Source organism: Tenebrio molitor, chromosome 3, assembly GCF_963966145.1.
Source record: "Tenebrio molitor chromosome 3, icTenMoli1.1, whole genome shotgun sequence".
Classification (NCBI taxonomy): Eukaryota; Metazoa; Arthropoda; class Insecta; order Coleoptera; family Tenebrionidae; genus Tenebrio; species Tenebrio molitor.
In genome coordinates, this window is record NC_091048.1 from 26,369,604 (window position 1) to 26,388,307 (window position 18,704).

Sequence of the window (18,704 nt, forward strand, 5' to 3'; positions counted from 1 at the left end):
AACGCTAAAGTACTAAAAGAATAACGCGTCGTCAAAAAAATAAAACAAATGAAATCTCGACGAAATTATGTACGCAACTGGTGACTTTCAAGAGCCAACACAGGGGGCGCCGGCGCTCAACAGTTTTAGATCCAAAGAATTTAGATCACTGCTGCAGACTCAACAAACTGCAACATTTTTGTGAAAATGTTTTGCGAAAAGTGCATTTTAATATGCTGAATGACGAATTAATACCTTAGTACGTGACGATTTACGTTTTAATTGGGTCATGAAAAAATTAAATAAATATTTTGATAGGGTCCATATGAGATTTCTTGTAATATTACTAATGTTAAGAAAAGCTGTTTACGTACGAGTACAAATGATTAACCAAAAAGATCTAAGAAATGGAATTTGTGGTTAGCCAAATATTGCAAAACAAATAGTTCGGGGGAATGTTTGTAGAATATTTACTCTCGTAACGTGATTAAACACCGTTCACGTTGTTTTGGCACTTTTGGCATAATGGGAGGCCATGTTTTATTTTTTTTAACGTTGGACACACTGTTTGATTTCCGTCACTAAAGTGCCTTCATGCGGCCTATCAAAATTATCATAACATGTTGCTGAATTTCCCACGATATCTGACTGTCTGAGTATTCTTCTACTGCAGACTAGTAAAACTGACAACCATGCACTAGCATTGGCGCTATTTATAACCTCAAACTTAGAAAACATCACCTATATGCCATTCACGATGTTTTGGCATAAGGGGAGGCCATGGAAAAAGTGCATTTAAGTTGGCAGTAAAGCTGTCTGTTGAATTAGGTTATGTTTTTCTAAGTTTGAGGTTATAAACTGCGTCATTGTCTAGTGCATTGTTGTCAGTTTTACTAGTTTGCAATAGAACAATACTCACATATTTTTAATCCAATTTAACAAAACAAGAAACTGACTTGAACAAACTACAGAATAGTAAGGGCCGGGACCGAAAGACAAAGTGACTCCTGTCAATTTATACACCACTTAGATAACCCATTTATACAGTATCTTAACCAACCAATTAGTAACTTCTCAATGAATTTTTCATGTTAACCAAAACGTTCCTAGAACTAGATTGTATAAAATCTTGTACCTACTTATTAAGCCTTACGTTATTCGAATCTGTCTGCAAAATATTTACACACCCATCGTCCATGACAAAAAAGAACAAAACTATTCAACTTCCATAATTCATTAGAAAATTCTGAATCATCATTACCTGCATGAAAATCCCAATCAAATTCCGAGTCAGATTCTCCTAATGAAATTATTATTAAAGGAAGAACGTTTTCAAATGAAAGATTTCCCATTAATTTTGTCCAATTTTCCAAAATAAGTTCTTTACAATATCTACAAAAATGTTGGCAAATTTCAGGAGTACATTTCAAAATAGACTCAAGCCACTCATTACAACTCTATGGCGAAGTTATAATAGGTCTTACAAAACCCCTGTGCCATTTCAATTGGGTCGTTGTTTCTTCCTTCACTATCCGTGCTACATATTTATCTCGTACTCACCTACGATTCAATTTATACATAAAAAGAACTTGACTTCACTGTAACTTACTGAAAATATGTTCTGCAGTCTAATATAAACACCATCAATACGTTTTAATGTCGCTTAATTATGATTACGGTAAATTCGGTAACATGTTACGTTCATTTTGATAGGTCCGCATGTCAGGCACTTTAGTGACAGCAGAGATGACAGAAATCAAACATGTATCCAACTTTAAAAAATGAAATCATAGCCTCCCCTTATGCCAAAACATCGTGAATGGCATATAATTCAACAAACAGCTTTAGTATAATACCAAATCAAATGCAAAATTTCCATCGCCTCTCATTATGCCAAAACAACGTAAATGCATTTTACGTAAAAATGCGCTTTGCGGTGCATTTTTAATTTTGCTGTGACTGAATAGTTGGGCAATTTATCTCATTTTAAATAATCGTGCTGAAAACTTATATCTTCCCAAGAAATTTTGAGTGAAAAATGGCGACGAAGCTTTTCGATATTATTAGAGAGAACTTTTAAAATTATCACAAATCGCAGTTTTACGCAACAACACCAAAGGATAGAGGAATTAATCATCCAACGGGAAAAATAACTAACAATATTTTTAAAGGCTATTTAATTCTATAGATTATAGATTTAACCGTGAAATTTTAAAAACAATATTTAACAATAATTATTGTTATTACAATTAATGTCGGTTAACTGCCGGGTTTGAATAATAAATTATTATGTACTTATCTTTGAGTGTCTTCTCCAACAATTAATCTAGAAATAGGTTTTCTTGCATTCAGGCACTTATCTAAAGTCCATTCATTTTGTATTGAACTTTTCAAGGTCAAATAATTTTATTTTTTGGCTTTGTAATTATGTTTTGTAAATAGTGACATGCAGGTAAACACCGTAAACGTTGAATTGAGCATTGCTAAATCACATTATGTTGGTTATATGCATGTCACTATTTACAAAACATAATTACAGTGCCAAAATTTAAATTATTTGACCTTGAAAAGTTCAATACAAAATGAATGGACTTTATGTACTTTTTATTTAATTATAAATTTTGTCACATTATGTCTAACTCAGGTAAAATAATTCTGTCAAAAAGAACTTTTTTCTTGGCACAAAATTTAAACTTTTATTAAGAGATTCCTACGCTGAAATCGCCCTTCAAAAACTGAGCATTACTCTTAGGTAAGTTCAAAAGCTTCTTAACAACTTTCTTAAGATTGACACATCTTTACAAATTCCTGTATAACAGAAGTTTCTTGACTTTCCTCGTCGAATGACCACTTATTAATTAAAGTTAACAAGAAATTATTAAAAATTCACTTTAAAAATACATACATAAAACGATAAACAAAGACGTTTTATTTTTTCGCAATCGGTTTACACACTCTTGTAGAGCACGAAAAAATGAACATTTTTGCCATTGGCGGCTTTTTGTTACTTCTTTTCATTCGTGAGAGAAAGAAAAAGTAAACGATTTTCAGAGGATGATTTCAATCCAAAAATGTTCTAGATTTCTCGGGAGTAAAGTAAAGTAACCTTTCTGGTAAATCAGGAAATTAAAAATAATAATAAAAGAACCCACATTATTGGCCACAGACTTCATAATCGAAAGATAAACCCTCAATTCTTTGTCACAATAACTAGTGCACAATAATAATTTAAAAAAAATTTAAAGCTGTCAAAAAATAAATTTTTTTAATTCATTTTAGACTAAATTTTAAATCAATCAAATCAAAAACAATTTATTGCTAAAAAAAAATATTGAACATAATCAACATGAATAATATTAATAATGTGACATGGTTATTTATTAAAAAGGCAATGACCTCGTATAGCTGTTTTTTTATTATTGAAGATAATCTGCATGATCCTAATGTGTGGTATCAGCAATATGGTGGAGGCCCCCAAGGTCAAATATTCACTGATAATTGAAATTTATAAATTTTCCAATCGTAGATCCCCAATATCTAAATTCTATACTTAGTTCTATTATGGTGCGTAATTTGGATTAGTTTATTACGATCTCTTTTACTGAAACTTCGCTTTCAATGTCTCAAAAATATGTTTTAACTTTTTGCTTTTTTGGTTAATCTACACTGACACATTTTAAATATCGAGTGTTCATTTAAATTTATCCTGAAAGTTGGCGTTGAAGAGTCGATTGTGAATGCACCACAGATTCAGATCACGGATCAGCTGTTTAAATCTAACCTCACTTTTTGCATTGTTTGTGTTTTTTACTCTGCGACGGACGAGTGGAGCGTTCAGAATCGACTCTTGAACGAAAAATGCAACAGCACAAAAAAAAACATGACATGAATAGAACAACATGAAAGAATGTTTCGTAAAGAGCAACTCTTAGGAAATAGGTATTTATTTATTTATTTACTTGCATAATGCTTTTTCACTTATACACATATTGAGAAAAAAGAAGGCATCGGAGTTTTTTTTAATTACTCAAAATAATTTTAATTCATTTGAATTCTTATTATGTACCTAATTTGTTTAAGTGATGGTAATTCATGAATTTCTTTTAGGCAATATTATGGCTTAAGGAAGCAATCATTTTTAATGTCTTGTTGTCAGTTTCGTTTCCAAAGGAATTAAGGTGTTTCCAACACCCACAAAGCACGATAAAAACGTCTTCATTTATTGATTTTCATTAAATTCCACCGACAATTTCGAAAAAATCTAACCTTTCGAATGACTCCTCTGTCCAAAGGGAGTAATAAAAATTTAAATTTGCAACTTTCACTTTTAAAGTTTTAATTGACAAAGTTATTAACTCGAAGGCCAACAAAATTATATTTCCGTTGTTAGAGTGCGTGTCCAAAAGCTTTTAATATGAAAATGTACACTCACCAGGGCATCGTCTACAAAAGCATTAAAACATCACAATCAAGCTCACATACCCAAACCTACCGGAACTAGCGACTCGTCGCACCACACTCGACAAATTTCTGTTCGAAAAGAGATTATTTTTCAGCGATGCAATTAACATAGACTCATGGACACCGTCGACGCTCAACGTACAAATTTGGCTAATCGCAATTCCGATTTGGTTTCACTTGCACTAACTTACATTCGCTTCCTTCTTATTCGGCGCATTGATGCGTACAAAGAATGCGAAATCGCGCGATAAAGGTCACTTATCTATAAATCGTAATCGAAACTGGCTGTAATCTCCGATAACGATTGAGTTTAAGACAGGTGTAGGTGGGCGGTGTTCCGCAAGCGTCAGCTTCGGGACCTCTCTTGTGTGGGTCTACGGTGTGGGTGATAACGGCGACGGCGATACCAGAAACTCGCATTTATTGATACAGTTAGCATATTTACAAAGTGATTAAAGCGTATAGGTGATGAGTTGGTGAGCTCAGGTCCCTCCGGTGACGACGACCGCTTTGTAGACGTAGGCGTTCTGGAGAACCAAAGCTGGCCACAAGTAGGCTTTGATGGTGTCGCTGGTGCGGTCCGCCGAATGGTGCCTCTGGTGCTTGTCAGGTCTCAGCCTGAGCGGCGTCTGGAAGTCGGTGTCGAGCTCGTAGGCCGGGAGCTGGTTGACCAACAGCCACGCCACTCTGGTCACGTCCCCCACGTACCTGCAACCTCCGGAACTCACCCGACCCGTCGCGTGCCGCGAGTGTCTCACCTGCGCAGGGCCGCGCAGCCCTCCAAGCACCTGTACTCCTTCAGAGTGTCGCAGACCAGCGCCCGCACTTGGTGCTCGGCATCGGCCAAGGGGAAGGTCTCGGCGGAGGCGGCCAGGCACTTGATCACGTCTTGTCGCAGGCCCTGGCCCGCCGCCGTCCGCCCGTCCAGATGGAGGTTGCGGAACGTCTCTTTCAATTTGTTGTCCCGTAGATTCTTGCAGGTCCTGAAAGCGAGCTGCGAACCCTCGTTAGTTTACGGCCAATTTGGTAATCGAGTTAGTGTAACTTACGACGACGACGGAAAACAGGATTTTCGATTTGAGTTGAGTGGCGTGGGCCAATTCCGGGAGGGAATCCAGGGCTTCGAGGGCCCGGGGGCGGTTCTGGTAGTAGAGGGACGCGTATCGACCCACCAGGTCCTTCCTGAAAGCGAAAGCACAATGCAAACTGGAACGAAGAAGAGGGCCAAGAGGCGGCGCAGGGGCGGCTTTACCAAACTACTTTCGTGATTTTCAAAGGAGCACGCCAAGGACTCACGCCACCCTTCATTTTTTTCACCACTAATTTAATCAATCACTGAATTATTTCTAACCCGAAGGGGAAAATTACTCCAATCAATGTTTCCACAACGTGCAAATAATCTAGAACCACAAGTTTTCAATGGGACTCAAATCTGGTTCAAGCTGCAGCACGATCTAACATTTGAAATGTGCGCGTTATGTCGCAATCGAACAAATTTGTCACCTGTGTGCACTTTTTGCCTTCAACACTGGAAAATAACATTTGCAGAATTGAATTACATTTCGGAGACAGGTGCGCTCTCTGATAACTGTCATGTATCATTGTGAAATTGTTGGGGCGTGTAGTTTCGCTGAAAGCAATACAATTACCGTTTCCACATCCTAAAGGGCAAAAGTCACCACCGAAATGATCAATTTGCGTTCGATTGTGCAAAGATTTGTTTTTCGTTGTGGGCGAACAACATAAATTAACCAAATGAAATTGGACATACAGATGAAGCTTTTCTTTCCACCCCCGCGCCCTTGTCAGGCGGGGTGCGTGGAATATTAACAAAGGCGGCGTTAACAACGTGAATTTGGTGCACGTTCAACACATCCCGAGTGGCACGATTTTCCACGTCGGGAAAAAAAACAGGGGCGGATTTTGCCCCGTCGAATGATTTGAATTCGATGTTACTATGGCAACAGGCAATTACACGAGCCTAGCCCTAGCAAGGAGCTTTTTTATTTGATTGTTTTAAATTGGAAGTGTCTTTCGGGAGGATAGTTGCGTTGCGAACGGTTTGTGGGTCAGTGTTTACGTCAATTCGCGGGTTTATGGTTCGGTAATAAATAAACCTATTTCCGCATTTGCGGTAACTGATCCTGCGTCTTGCCAGAGATTACGTTATCAGTTCGGTAGGTTGGAGTTTTTCGTCTTTGAAGGGGAAAACCGAAGCACAATTTATCAAGTGATAGGTGAAAGACCTTCCGAAAATGTTTTCGAAGGAATCCTGACGTTTTTGAGTTGTTGACGTAACGCTGACAAATAAAGTGGTCGCGCTGGCACCTGTTGGGATTTTTAAATTATTTTTTACCTTCTCAATTTGTCACTTAAACAAGGTCTGTTATTGTTAATTTATTTATTATCAAGCTATTTTCATTTAACTTCTCACTCGTGATAATTGCGATTCAGGCAATAACAATATTTCTTGTAGCGAAAATTGAATTCAAAATCTAAATTTTAGAAGTTTTAGATTCCAAAATACTCACTAAGAGGCCGATTTCAAGGTGACTTGCGACGGTCGTACTTGTTGTCATGGTAACGGCGCAAAAGAGAAATATGACGCATATTGGTAATTAATGTGTAGGACAAAGATAGCTACACATTTGCGCTACTTGAAATCGGGCCCTAAATATCTAACAAGTCGATAAAAAAATATTCAACCCCCCTTCCATGAAAATGCCAAACTATACCTACAACTCTGTCTTTACTACTTATTCATTTTGGTACCTACAGCCCCGCACGCTGATAGTATAGAAGAACGTTATACAGGGTGTCTCAGCTAAGATTTTCGAGCCTAATATCTCGGTTATTTGCCAACGGATTTTTATGAAATTTAAAATGCAGATATTTTAGACCGTGAAGGTTCAATTAGTAAAAATAAAATTACCTCAAGTTAAAAAATGTAGCTCGGGCTGGAAGTGTAAATAAAGGAAAATCGACTGGAAAGCTTTCAGAATCTGAGGAAACTGAAGGATTAAAGGAATAACTAGGGCACAACCCGCTCACATTTTACAATATTTGGACATTTCAAAGACCAAATGTTTAAATAATGACAGTTCAAAGACTACTGACAGAAATTACGCTTTACTGCCACAATATTGGTCAGAGAACATTTGTTTTTATAATTTTGCATAAAATTTAGTGATTCAAACGAAATACAGGGTGTCTCAGCTAAGACTTTCGAGCCTAATATCTCGGTTATTTGCCAACGGATTTTTATGAAATTTAAAATGCAGATATTTTAGACCGTGAAGGTTCAATTAGTAATAATAAAATTACCTCAAGTTAAAGAATGTAATTTTAACACATGTTTCCTTTATCGAAAATTATGCGCGATTATTATTAGATTGTTAAACATTAAAAAATAGGGGTCTAGACAAACAATTAAGTAAATCACTTGTCTGATTCAACGAAAAGATTAGATTTTGTCGTTAAAAATGCTATGTAAACTTTGAAGGTATTTGAGCAGTTACTTTTTGAAACAATTGATGATTAATTGCCAAGCAACATTTTGTACACCCTTTAAAGTCTGTCAAAATTGGGCGCGCTTTATTAGAAACGTCAAATTGTGAAAATTTATTGAAAATACTCTAAAAATAGACTACAGCGGCAAAAATTTCAATATTGTTGAAAAAGGAAAAAAAAATTGCCTATGGAGAATGTCGTAAGAACTTCAATGACAGTTCGTTTTCTCGTGGAACATTATCCAAATGTAGGCTTTACAAAATGTAAGGTTAAGAGAGTCGTCAATTTATTTGAAGACACAAGAAGCGTACGTGAACTAAATTACCTTGTTAAAATATCCCGATCGTGTTTTAGTCCTTTATGGAAGAATTAAAGCATCCAGATAATAAATTACGTCCAAATGTTGTCTTTAACCTTACTGTTTGTAAGGTAAACGTCAAATATGTCACCTGCGCTTCTGCAAAAAGGGATGACCAAAATTCTGCAAAATTGCGCGTTTGTTTCATACGCGTCTACGTTTTTGCATGTGCAGCCACGATTAATACAGTTTTTTGCTTTTTTCTTGCAAACCAGACGTCTTTCAAGGACGAGTTTTTCCCTACAGCATTTTTTATTGACGATCAATTTTTTATGTAACTCTTAATTGATTCAACATTTTAAAAAGGCATGTAAAAATTACGTTTTTAAGACTTGGGTGATTGCATTAATGGGATTTTATTTTTCACCGTCTAAAATATTTGCATTTAAAATTTCACAAAAATCCGCTGGAAAATAACTGAGTTATTAGGCTCGAAAGTCTTAGCTGAGACACCCTGTATATCTTATGTCACTTCCAGATAAATGAGCTATCGACTAGTGAAAATCCTGCTGAAGCGGGTTCACTATTTAAGGCTACCGGAGGGGACAAACATACAAAGAAACATACATGACATCCGCACTTACCTCTCCGGCTCTCCTGCTTTGGTGGTAAAATAAATTTATATGTAATTGCACTTATCAACATGCTATTTTGTTAGAAAAGTCTTCGCTGAAAGCTTGAAAAATAAAACACGAAACTGTAAGAGGACAATACAATACAATAAATAACAAATTATGTGTTAAAAAAATTTCAGGTCGGATATTTTCTTGGATATTTGTTGTGAGGCTACTTTTTCTCAATTACCATCTGAGTGGATCAATTAGTGTATTTAAATTTTTCTTTATGGAGCTTTTTGATTTTAAAAAGCTTTAACGTGATTTAAATTTTAGCTAAATTAAAGTTGTTACTTCAAGAGGGAATAATCCTTATAAGTGGTGAATTCTGTTGTCGCAAAATAGAGTTTTTAATGAATTCGAGCTGGGCCGGGAGAAATTCGCGTGTCAGTAGATAATTAGAGAGGCCCCTTTAGCCGATTCCATTTTATTCGTCAATTCAAGCTTTTAATTCGTATGTTCACGTAACGAAGTCTGACATGACAATATCGCGGCAATCAGACTGATTAAACTGACAAGAAACACCAATAACGCGACACGAAATCCGAAATGTCCTATTAAATAATTGAAACCGGAAATCGATAGGCCCTAGACTCACGTCTTCCAGCCCCACCCTCCGCACTCAAAATGCATAATTAATTCCTTTCGCTGGCGCTTCAAAACGACTTAATTTACAAAATCAACTTCCTCCTCCTCACCCTCGATCATTATCCGCCTCCGGTTCCGAATGGTATCCGTCGCTGGTGCACGGACTTTCCGGCGCTTGCACCATCTCCAAGAGGGCGCCACAGCCTCGCGCGAACGCCATCAGCATCGCCGCTACAGGTTTCTCCTCGCTGCTCGGCTGCAACCTGAAACCGCCCCCATTCAATCGATACTCGAGCCCGTTCGGCCGCACTACCTCTTCAGCTGCGACACGCAGAAGAGCGCCTCTTTGTCGTTTTGCACCCTGGTGGCCAGCGTGTCCAGCAGCGGCCGCAGCTGCTTCAGGTCGGGCTTGTCCAGGATCGTCAGCAGCGTCTTGTTGTCGATCAGCCTCTGCTGCACGTCGGCGTGGTGCAGCGACAGCAGTCTTTGGTGGGAGGCGTCGACCGGCTTCTTCGAGCTGGCGGCGGCGAGCCCCAGCTCGTCCAGACGGTGGAGGGCGCTCTTGTAGGCGTCGATGTGCCGGTGCAGCTCCGCCTTGATTGCCACGTGCAGGTGCGTCAGCCCGCTCGCCTCGGGGGTCAGCCCGTGGCACCCCAGCCCTAAAAACATTTTTTTTTTAATCATTATAAACATTTTTTTTGTAATTCAATTTTAATCCTGTTGGAAATAGACGAACTGTTATTATTATTATTACGCTTATTCGTCGCTGTACACTCGCTTACGCTACAATCCGGACATCGCCCAGTGTAAACCAGGCTTCCTCACTATTTTCCTTCCTGTGAGGCGACTGTTCTGACATAATGAGTTTACTCCGGTGCCATTTCCAGGCTAAATGGACCTATTGTTTCCTAAGGATTTCACCACACAGACCAGGACTCATTTCCCACGGACACAATAAGTGTTTGTGCACTTTCTAATCATCGCGGTTGTGCTAATGGTTGTTAATTTTTCTTAAAACAACTCTAATGAATTTTTATTGGAATAATCGAAGGTGAGAAAGTGTCTCGTGTGTTGTCCGAACAATCGCCAGGACTTTTACCTTGTATGGCGTGCTCCAGCGCCTTCTTCCTCGCCGAGAGCATCCTGTGGAAGTCCGGTTGGTAGTCCATCAAGGTCCTGGTCAGTCTTGTCACTTTAGTCTTGAGCGTGGGGTCATCGTGCGCGGCGAAGAGCCTCACCAGTTGCCACACCACCTGTTCGGCGTTCACGTTTGGCCTCTGACCCGCCGTTATTAACCTAGAAAGTAAAAACGAAATGAAGCAGGGCTAGATCTGGCGAACGCGGCGGCCGCCTCTCCCATCAGGCAACAATCCTGGGAGCCGGCACAATAATTAATTAGGGTTGAACAACCGTTCGGTGTGAGAATAACAGGATGGAGCGCGCCGAATTCCGGCCAACACTGCTAACTCAGAAATAATTGGTAGGTGCAGTTCGGAACGTTTATCGGAGTTTTTCGGTCGGCAGATGGTTTGGAAAAAAGAAAACGAGTCGAGTGAACGTGGCTAATGAAAAATAATTCTATTCGAGGCCGGTATAACTCGTTTGTTGATTGATTGAGGTCATATATCATATTGGACGATGATTAGAGGAAACTGAAGAAAGTAAATCGTTTCCTCTTCGTTTCAGCGTAACGGTTGGACTGAAAACGCGATCATAAATCAATCTGACGGGGATTATTCGAGCCGTGTGGTGTGGACCAAACAGATGTAATTAAGATGTTTTCGATAGTGTTGTGGGTAAATCGGAGACGCAAATGTAGAAAGTTTGCACATTTTGCAAATTAACATATTTATCTAATACAGCCGGGAGCTAGTTTGGAACAGTCAATACAGGATACGAAATTTTCTCATGAAATAATTCGTTATGGAAATGTTTCAAATATTCTACAAGTACCGTGCGATCGAAAATTAAAAAAATCGAGACAGCCATGATTAATACACTTCAGTTGGCAGCACGTAAAAATTTAATTCAAATGTCATCAGATGTCATTAATTACAATTGTAACTGTCATTCCCGACTTTCAAAGCACTTACCAACAACTTGCCTTGATTATTTTGTTTTTCCATACCTGAAAAATAACGTGTTCAAAAACAGGCCTAGCACAATTCCCGAATTAATGCAAGTAATTACTGATAACTGCAATTTAATTGATGTCCAGACTTTGCGAAGGTCACTTGAAAACATGAAGAAGAAGCTGAAGGCAGACATTTCGAACATTTACTCTAGTTCGTAAATACGATTGGAGCTCCTCATGATTTTTTTACAACCGACAGGTCACACATAATGCACACCTTTGTGAAAATCAAGATTTCAACGTTCTCAAAATCACTAACCTATCTTTTAAGACTGACATCTGATAATTGAAATTTTAACGAATTGCCAACTGAAATTTTTGGTCGCAGCCAACTTAATTTTTTTTTTTCATCACGGTAGAAACAGACGTTCACAAAAATTTTATTTTATAAGGTTCTCTCTTTAAATTAATGATTTTGAAAAATTTTCAAAAAGTTTCAAAGCAACAAGTTCTTAATGTTGTATTAATTTCTGAATTTTAAAAAATATATAAAAAAGAAAATACTCTAGGAACTAAAAACAGGAGTGAGTCAGGAAATTGTTTTACAATTATTTTTTTTATTAAAACGTAAAAATTCAGCGCGTAATGACAATTTTTTTTCTTGAATATGTATTCAGGAAGTACCCAGAATAAAATGAAAATTCGTATCGAAAAAACTTGTGAAATACTACAAATATAAAATGTCAGTGTGTTAAAAAGTACAAAGTTGACGTCAGTTCTATATAATTTCAAAATATCGTGCGATCCATTGAATTTGTAATTAGAGTTGGCGCTGGAACTGTCAACGCATGTCCAGTTTTGAACTATCGCGACAAACGTCACATTTAATGATAATTGTAAAACAGAAAATGGCGAATTAAGGATTAAGAGAAAAATTACAATGGTAATGTTTATTTTATTAAACAATGTTACAACAGATGCTGAAAATATTCACCATTTTCTTCTAAGCAGAAACGAGCTCCACTGATAGCATTTTGTAACATTAATTAATTTTCAAAAAGACCTACGGCTGCAATTCCAGCGCCAACTTTAATAACAAATTCAATCGATCGCTCGATAATACCAAGTTTTGTTCACAACAGAATGTTTTAATTAACAAATGCAATTTTCATATTTCTATTCCCAGATCAAACAAAATGAATGGAACTAACTGATGATAAAAATTAAAATGTAATTAATTACATACTTGGAGGATTCATTGATTATTATTTAATTAATAATTAGCTGGCTCATTTTGCGCTGATTTTTTAAATACATTATTTTTAATTTCTTTTTCAATAAACAATAGTGATTATTATTTTTAAAGGGTGTTTTTTTTTTTTAATTTAGCGTCCAAGTTGGTGTTGAAGAGTCGATTGTGAATGAACCAGTCGTCTTAAAAACACTGATTTCTCAAACTGAATATTAAAAACACGCAAAAAGTGAGGTCAGATTTACACAGCTGATCAGAGTTGTAATCCGGTGGTGCGTTCACAATCGACTCTTCAGCGCTAACTTCGACACCAAATTTAAAGAAACACCCGTTATAGGTTGCACATGATGAAATATTAGTGTAAGTACCATATTATTATATGATATTATTCTTTTTACTTACAATTATGTTATCAAGTTATCATGTATATTATGATAGTTATTTATGCAACGAGTTTCTGTGTAAATTGGGCTTTTCTAATTGCCCGAGGGACAAGATTAAAACACGAGCGTAGCGAGGGTTTTAAAGCCTCGAGGGCAATTAGAAAAGCCCAATTTATCCAGAAACGAGTTGCATACAAAATTTTATTGTTTGAAACGACGTCCCTGAAGCTTCCAAATCTTTTAAAAATGGTTTCGCATTTGATTTTGACAGTTTTGACAAATTTTTCAAGACCTGTCAGAAATGTAACGTTGAATGTGTTGTCTAGGGCAACGGTTCGTTATCTGCTCATTTTGCTTAGAGCAGTTAAGAGGCAGTTTACAAAGGAGAAAAATGAGAATTTATGACAGTTGCAAACAATAAAAAGTATTTAAACAATTACAGACGCTCCACTCCAAAATGTAAATTTTAATAAATGAATAAATTGTTCTAGGCAATTTTGCAAAATTCTTTAAATTTTATAGTGTTTATATGATACAATATACAGTGTGTCTCACTTAAGATGAAGACAGCCTGATAATTTCGTTACGTTTAGTAGTGAGATTTGAAGAAAATGCAATTTGGATAACATGCGCAAAATATGTATTATGATTTTCAATTTTGAATTGAGTGTCATGGGAACAAAAAAAATAGTTGATTACCTATATCATTAAGAGTAGAAGTGAGTCTTTTTGTGCTAAGCCCAGAGATTGAAGACCGAGACGAAGTCGAGGTCGGCAACTGGGCGAATCACAAAAAGACCTTTTACACAAGATTTGAAAATAAATGTTTATCATCTAGTACAAATATCTTAATGAGATATGTAAAAAATGTGAAGTACTGTATTAGTCCAAGAACAATATTTATAGAATAATCTTTGAAAAAATGACCTCTTTGACACTTTCAATCAACTTCATGATGTCGCAACGTGCCTCCACAGAATCGTGAAACCTTTTCACACGTGAATTTTTTTCTTTCGGCCAAATCTGGAGTACTTCCTGGTAACGAATCAGCGACGAAACCTCTTCGTGTCTACATTGACCGACGTGTAATTTCTTGCGCCTCATAATCCCATGGAACGCAGTCCCGCACGTGATAAAATCCATTCGCAATTATCTCAAATTTTGAATGTACACCTAACTGTTACAACGGTAATTCCGTGCGTGAAAACACCATGCAAATTGCCACAGTTGAGAACAATAAAATTGTGGCGGTGGCAACGGAACAAGAAGTCGCCACAGTTGATCGCGGAACGGCCTCTCCCATCGCAACTTCTCCGGCTAATTGGAGGCGACGTGCGACAAAAAGTCCGCCCCAACAAAAACACCATTATTTTTCATTCGGATCGAAAGGGAAAGAAAAACTTCTGAATGGAGTTATTTGATTAGGAGGCTGCGAGTGGTATTTATCGGTGCGGAGTGACGCGTCGTTATTCTGACAGAATCGAATACATCTTGATAAGTAGAAATGGAATGACTTTTACTCGGATGGTGTAGCGAGTGAAGGTGGATTCGGGGTTTAGAAATCTCTTAATAAGGCAGTCGGTTAACTGACAAAATAAATCACGGGTTGGTGTTTTGGGTTGGCACGACTGCGAGTGAACGGTGGAGAAAGTAAATGCAAGGGGAAGCACCGGGTGGCTGACGACTACTGTCGTCTTGGGAGAAAGGAGTCAAGTGGTTCGACAATTCAAAATTTATGCGAAAAACCACACCGTTTTTTTTTTAACAGAACTGGAGGAATTAAAGAAAAATAAATCTTAAAATGTCAAAAGAATAAAATTCGATTTATCTCTATCTGTCAATGAAAATAAAATAAATATCTTATAAACAACTTCCCTTTCTTCTTTCTGTGCGCTAAATGTGTTTCTTGTATTTAAATTTTGCCAAAAATAAAAACATTTACAGAGCGTTTCATTAAAAAAGAGGTAAACACCGTTCACGTTGTTTTGGCATAATGGGAGGCCATGATTTATTTTTTTAAAGTTGGACATACTGTTTGATTTCCGTCACTAAAATGCGGATTTATCAAAATTTCATGACATGTTGCTGAATTTTTCGCGATGTCTGAGTATTCTTCTATACAATTGCAAACTAGTAAAACTGGCAACAATGCACTAGACACTGACGCTATTTATAACCTCAAAATTGGAAAAATATAACCCAATTCAACAGACAGCTTTACTACCAAATTAAATGCAAAAGTTCCATGGCCTCCCATTATGCCAAAACAACGTGAATGCATTTTATTATATTCATACCGGGTGATTTTAAATGATTGTGCCTTTTTTTCTTAAGTTGGGAACATTTTTCATAAATTATTTTGGCAAACTTGATACCTTAATCAACACATTGGTACGTCATTTTGACATTTTATGTATTAATAAATTGTGTCAAGTGGGCGAGGACGCCTCTGTTTATGTCAACTATCACATTAAAAAGCAGAATAACCAACAATAATATTACCAACCTATGAAAAAAAGTCACAATCATTTAAAATCACCCGGTATTAGTCACCTGTAACAATTAAGACATTTTCTGATCACTGTGTATCAGAAATTGCTCTCGGCGCTTCCAAAAAATATGTCAGGTCTTGTTGCCGTTTCCGTCAATAAAAAGATAAAACAAACAAAATAAATTTGTTTTAGCTTTGAAAAAAATTTAAAGTAGGCTTGTGACAAAAGCCAACTTAAATAATAAAAATAACCATAAAATAAGTTTACATAGCTAACTTGACCTACTTGGTATTTTCTTTGAAATTGTTTGTAAAGACAAATTTACAGTTTTTTACGTATACAGAGGTGACCAAGCAAAATTGAGTTTGCGGACATGTTTTAACAGTTCTGGCTTCTAATTTGTAGCCTAAGCAGTACTAAAAAATCATTAAAAAACATATTTTATTGGACCAGTACCTACTTCTATTGTACAGTCGCGACCAATAAACTTTGGTCGTCAATGGTTAGATTGTCACAAATTTAAAAAAAAATCCCTGCCTGATTAACCCCATGTCAGCAATGTGTCAAAAAAATTAGAAGAAAAAGACAATTGATGTCATACAACACGATGATAGGTTAGATATTTACGACCGTTTTACAATGGAGCATTTTCCATTGCGTTAAACAATGCCATGAGGACCAAAACTTATTGCTCGCGACTGTACCTACCAGTGGCGTAGATAGCTTTTTGCTTTGGGGGGGGTCCACATACTTTTGTATTAGGTACAGTTGCGGACACGGAATTTTAGACGTCAAATTTATGTCAATTCAAAAAGTGTCAATGTAAGCCACGCTTTATTGTCATTATGATTGACGTTTGAAACTATTTGACATTAGAAAGTTTTTCGCATCATCATTACAAAAATCGAAAGTGAGGTTAGTTGTACCTAAAGCCAGTTTTACATTTTTATGTCAATCGAATGATAAATCGTCCAAGATTCCGTGTCCGCCATTGCACCTATAAAAATTTGGTTTTTAATGTAGTTTGCTACATACAGCGTGATCAACAATGACTGAGTCTGTTGGCAATGAAACAATTGAAAAATATTGGTGTTTTTCAGTTTCGTAATTGGCACTGACCGGATGTTTTAACTTGACACGACATTAAAAAAAAATAGGTTATGTCAGGTATGTTTATGCAAATACAAAAATGACCCTTTGATGGTAAAAAAATTGGTTTTATAATTTTTTATTAAAATCTTATTTGCTGTGTTTAATGTTTTGTTTGTCGTATATTCTTTGGCAAAGAATAACTTAAATAACACTTATCAATAGAATATGATATACCAAATATACCAAAAATTTTTTCTAAGACAATGAATTCCTTAAAATTCAAAGTGAGTCGTTTTTTGTGACTGTCAGTGTATATACTGAAAGAGTATTATTCAGTTGTAAAAGTATATGGATGAGCTCTGGGGGGGTCCGGACCCCCTGGACCCCCCCCTTATCTACGCCACTGGTACCTACTATTTGAATTATGTGTTGCAGCGGATACACCGCCTACTTCATCAAAGGTAGTTTAGACAAAAACCACGTGTTGATTATTCAAAATGCAACACTACTTCTTAGCCAAACAGCATTTTGAAATAATTTTTTAGAATAAAAATTACGGAGTGACGCTTTCAATTTCTACCGGCAATAATTTTTTGCTGAAGCACCCCCACCATCGTGACTCACTTGTTGAAGAGCGTCTCCAACAGCTGCGCCGAATGGGGCAACCCCTCCGCCAGGAAGTCCAACGGCAAGTCGGCGGCGACCGCCGCGACGCTGTTACAGTTGAGCTTCTGGAGGACGGCCGCGGCCTCCCTGAACTGTCTCCCCTCGGACAACACCAGCACTCGACGGAGAACCATCCGCGGACTCGTCGGGGAGGTCCTCTCCCGACGTATTCGATCACCGGAGTCCCGCATCTCACCGCGGTTTCGACATGAATGCGTCGAAGAAGCGAAGATGCAGTCCTCGGAGACCCAACACAAGAGCGACACACTGACACACTTGGCGAAGAGCTAGGGACCGTCGACGAGAGGTGATCTCGACGGGCGGACGGACTCCGCGGGGAAGGCAAGAGCCCGCCTCGGCGCGCAGCTCTTGGACGGAGTTTCTCGCCGTCAAGTGGTCCAAGCGGAGCCGGAGGGTCGTTCTCTCTTCTGGTCTCTTTCATTCTTCATCGGAGTTCGCCAAAGGCGTCTGCATTTTTTAGACGCGACTGGTATTTTTAGAGTGCAATTATTCTTTTATGTAGCGTGACCCAATATGGAGATCGAGAGGATGCTCACCAAATATTGTTTGTTGACGGAAATTTACCGCGTCGAGATGCCGATACAAGCAGAAACTTGATTCTACAACTGTAAAAAATTGAGAGTAAAAAAATCCAAACGGATTTACTTTTACTTCGGAGTGCCTAATTGGAGGATCGGTACTCTAATCACTACATCAATAAAACCATAAAGTGCTAACTATCCGCAAACTCTGCATTGTATTATCATCGGGTGAGCCAAGCTGCGACAGCTGTTGCGTCTCTCAGAGGCGACCCTACGAGGTGCAAAAAAAAAGAATGCAACTCTTTCTCTGCAAGTTGTCGAGACTCTTTTATTGTGGCAATAAATCAGAAACTTTCATCGACCAGATAGGCACTCTGTATAAGTCGCTTAATTATGTTTTTCGAGTCCTTAATGAGCGAATGCCTCATTGAGAAATCTAGACCAAAGAAAAAATCCTTCCACCAAACAAGAGATTAGATTTAATAGCTTCAATCAAAGCTTCCATTATTTTTTATCGAGCTGCAGTCTGGCTTGCACGTCTCGGACCAAAAAAAAATCCAGATGAGCCATAACAGGAAACGAGGAAATTAATAGACTTATAAATTATTAAATATACGAATAACCTGTTTACACACATAAGTGGTAAAAGTTTTTCGATCTCGAATCCACTTTATCTAGAATTTCCATTTCTAT

General features: G+C 37.6%; 2 protein-coding genes across 6 annotated transcripts in view; both read right to left on the bottom strand.

Annotated features, from left to right (window-relative positions):
* Positions 1-4,680, bottom strand: part of Gprk2 (G protein-coupled receptor kinase 2) — a 36,433-nt gene extending 31,753 nt beyond the window's left edge. Inside the window, exon 1 of one of the 5 annotated variants that reach the window (XM_069041463.1) lies at positions 4,632-4,680. Coding sequence is in view for 1 of the 5 variants with exons in the window: in XM_069041464.1 (XP_068897565.1) it covers positions 4,472-4,550 (79 nt within the window). In the remaining 4 variants the exon portion in view is untranslated. The other 4 variants (XM_069041464.1, XM_069041460.1, XM_069041462.1 and 1 more) reach the window with 4 other exon arrangements.
* A 164-nt stretch (positions 4,681-4,844) lies between these two features.
* The window catches only part of LOC138125902 (uncharacterized), a 36,681-nt gene continuing 22,821 nt past the window's right edge, over positions 4,845-18,704 (bottom strand). The window contains exons 2-8 of the mRNA XM_069041468.1: positions 17,428-18,095; positions 10,610-10,806; positions 9,824-10,169; positions 9,621-9,773; positions 5,490-5,622; positions 5,199-5,434; positions 4,845-5,148 (exon numbers count right to left, since the gene is read on the bottom strand). Of these exons, the coding sequence (XP_068897569.1) occupies positions 4,923-5,148; positions 5,199-5,434; positions 5,490-5,622; positions 9,621-9,773; positions 9,824-10,169; positions 10,610-10,806; positions 17,428-17,660 (1,524 nt within the window). The 5' untranslated portion in view covers positions 17,661-18,095 and the 3' untranslated portion in view covers positions 4,845-4,922. The remainder of the gene's footprint in view (positions 5,149-5,198; positions 5,435-5,489; positions 5,623-9,620; positions 9,774-9,823; positions 10,170-10,609; positions 10,807-17,427; positions 18,096-18,704) is intronic.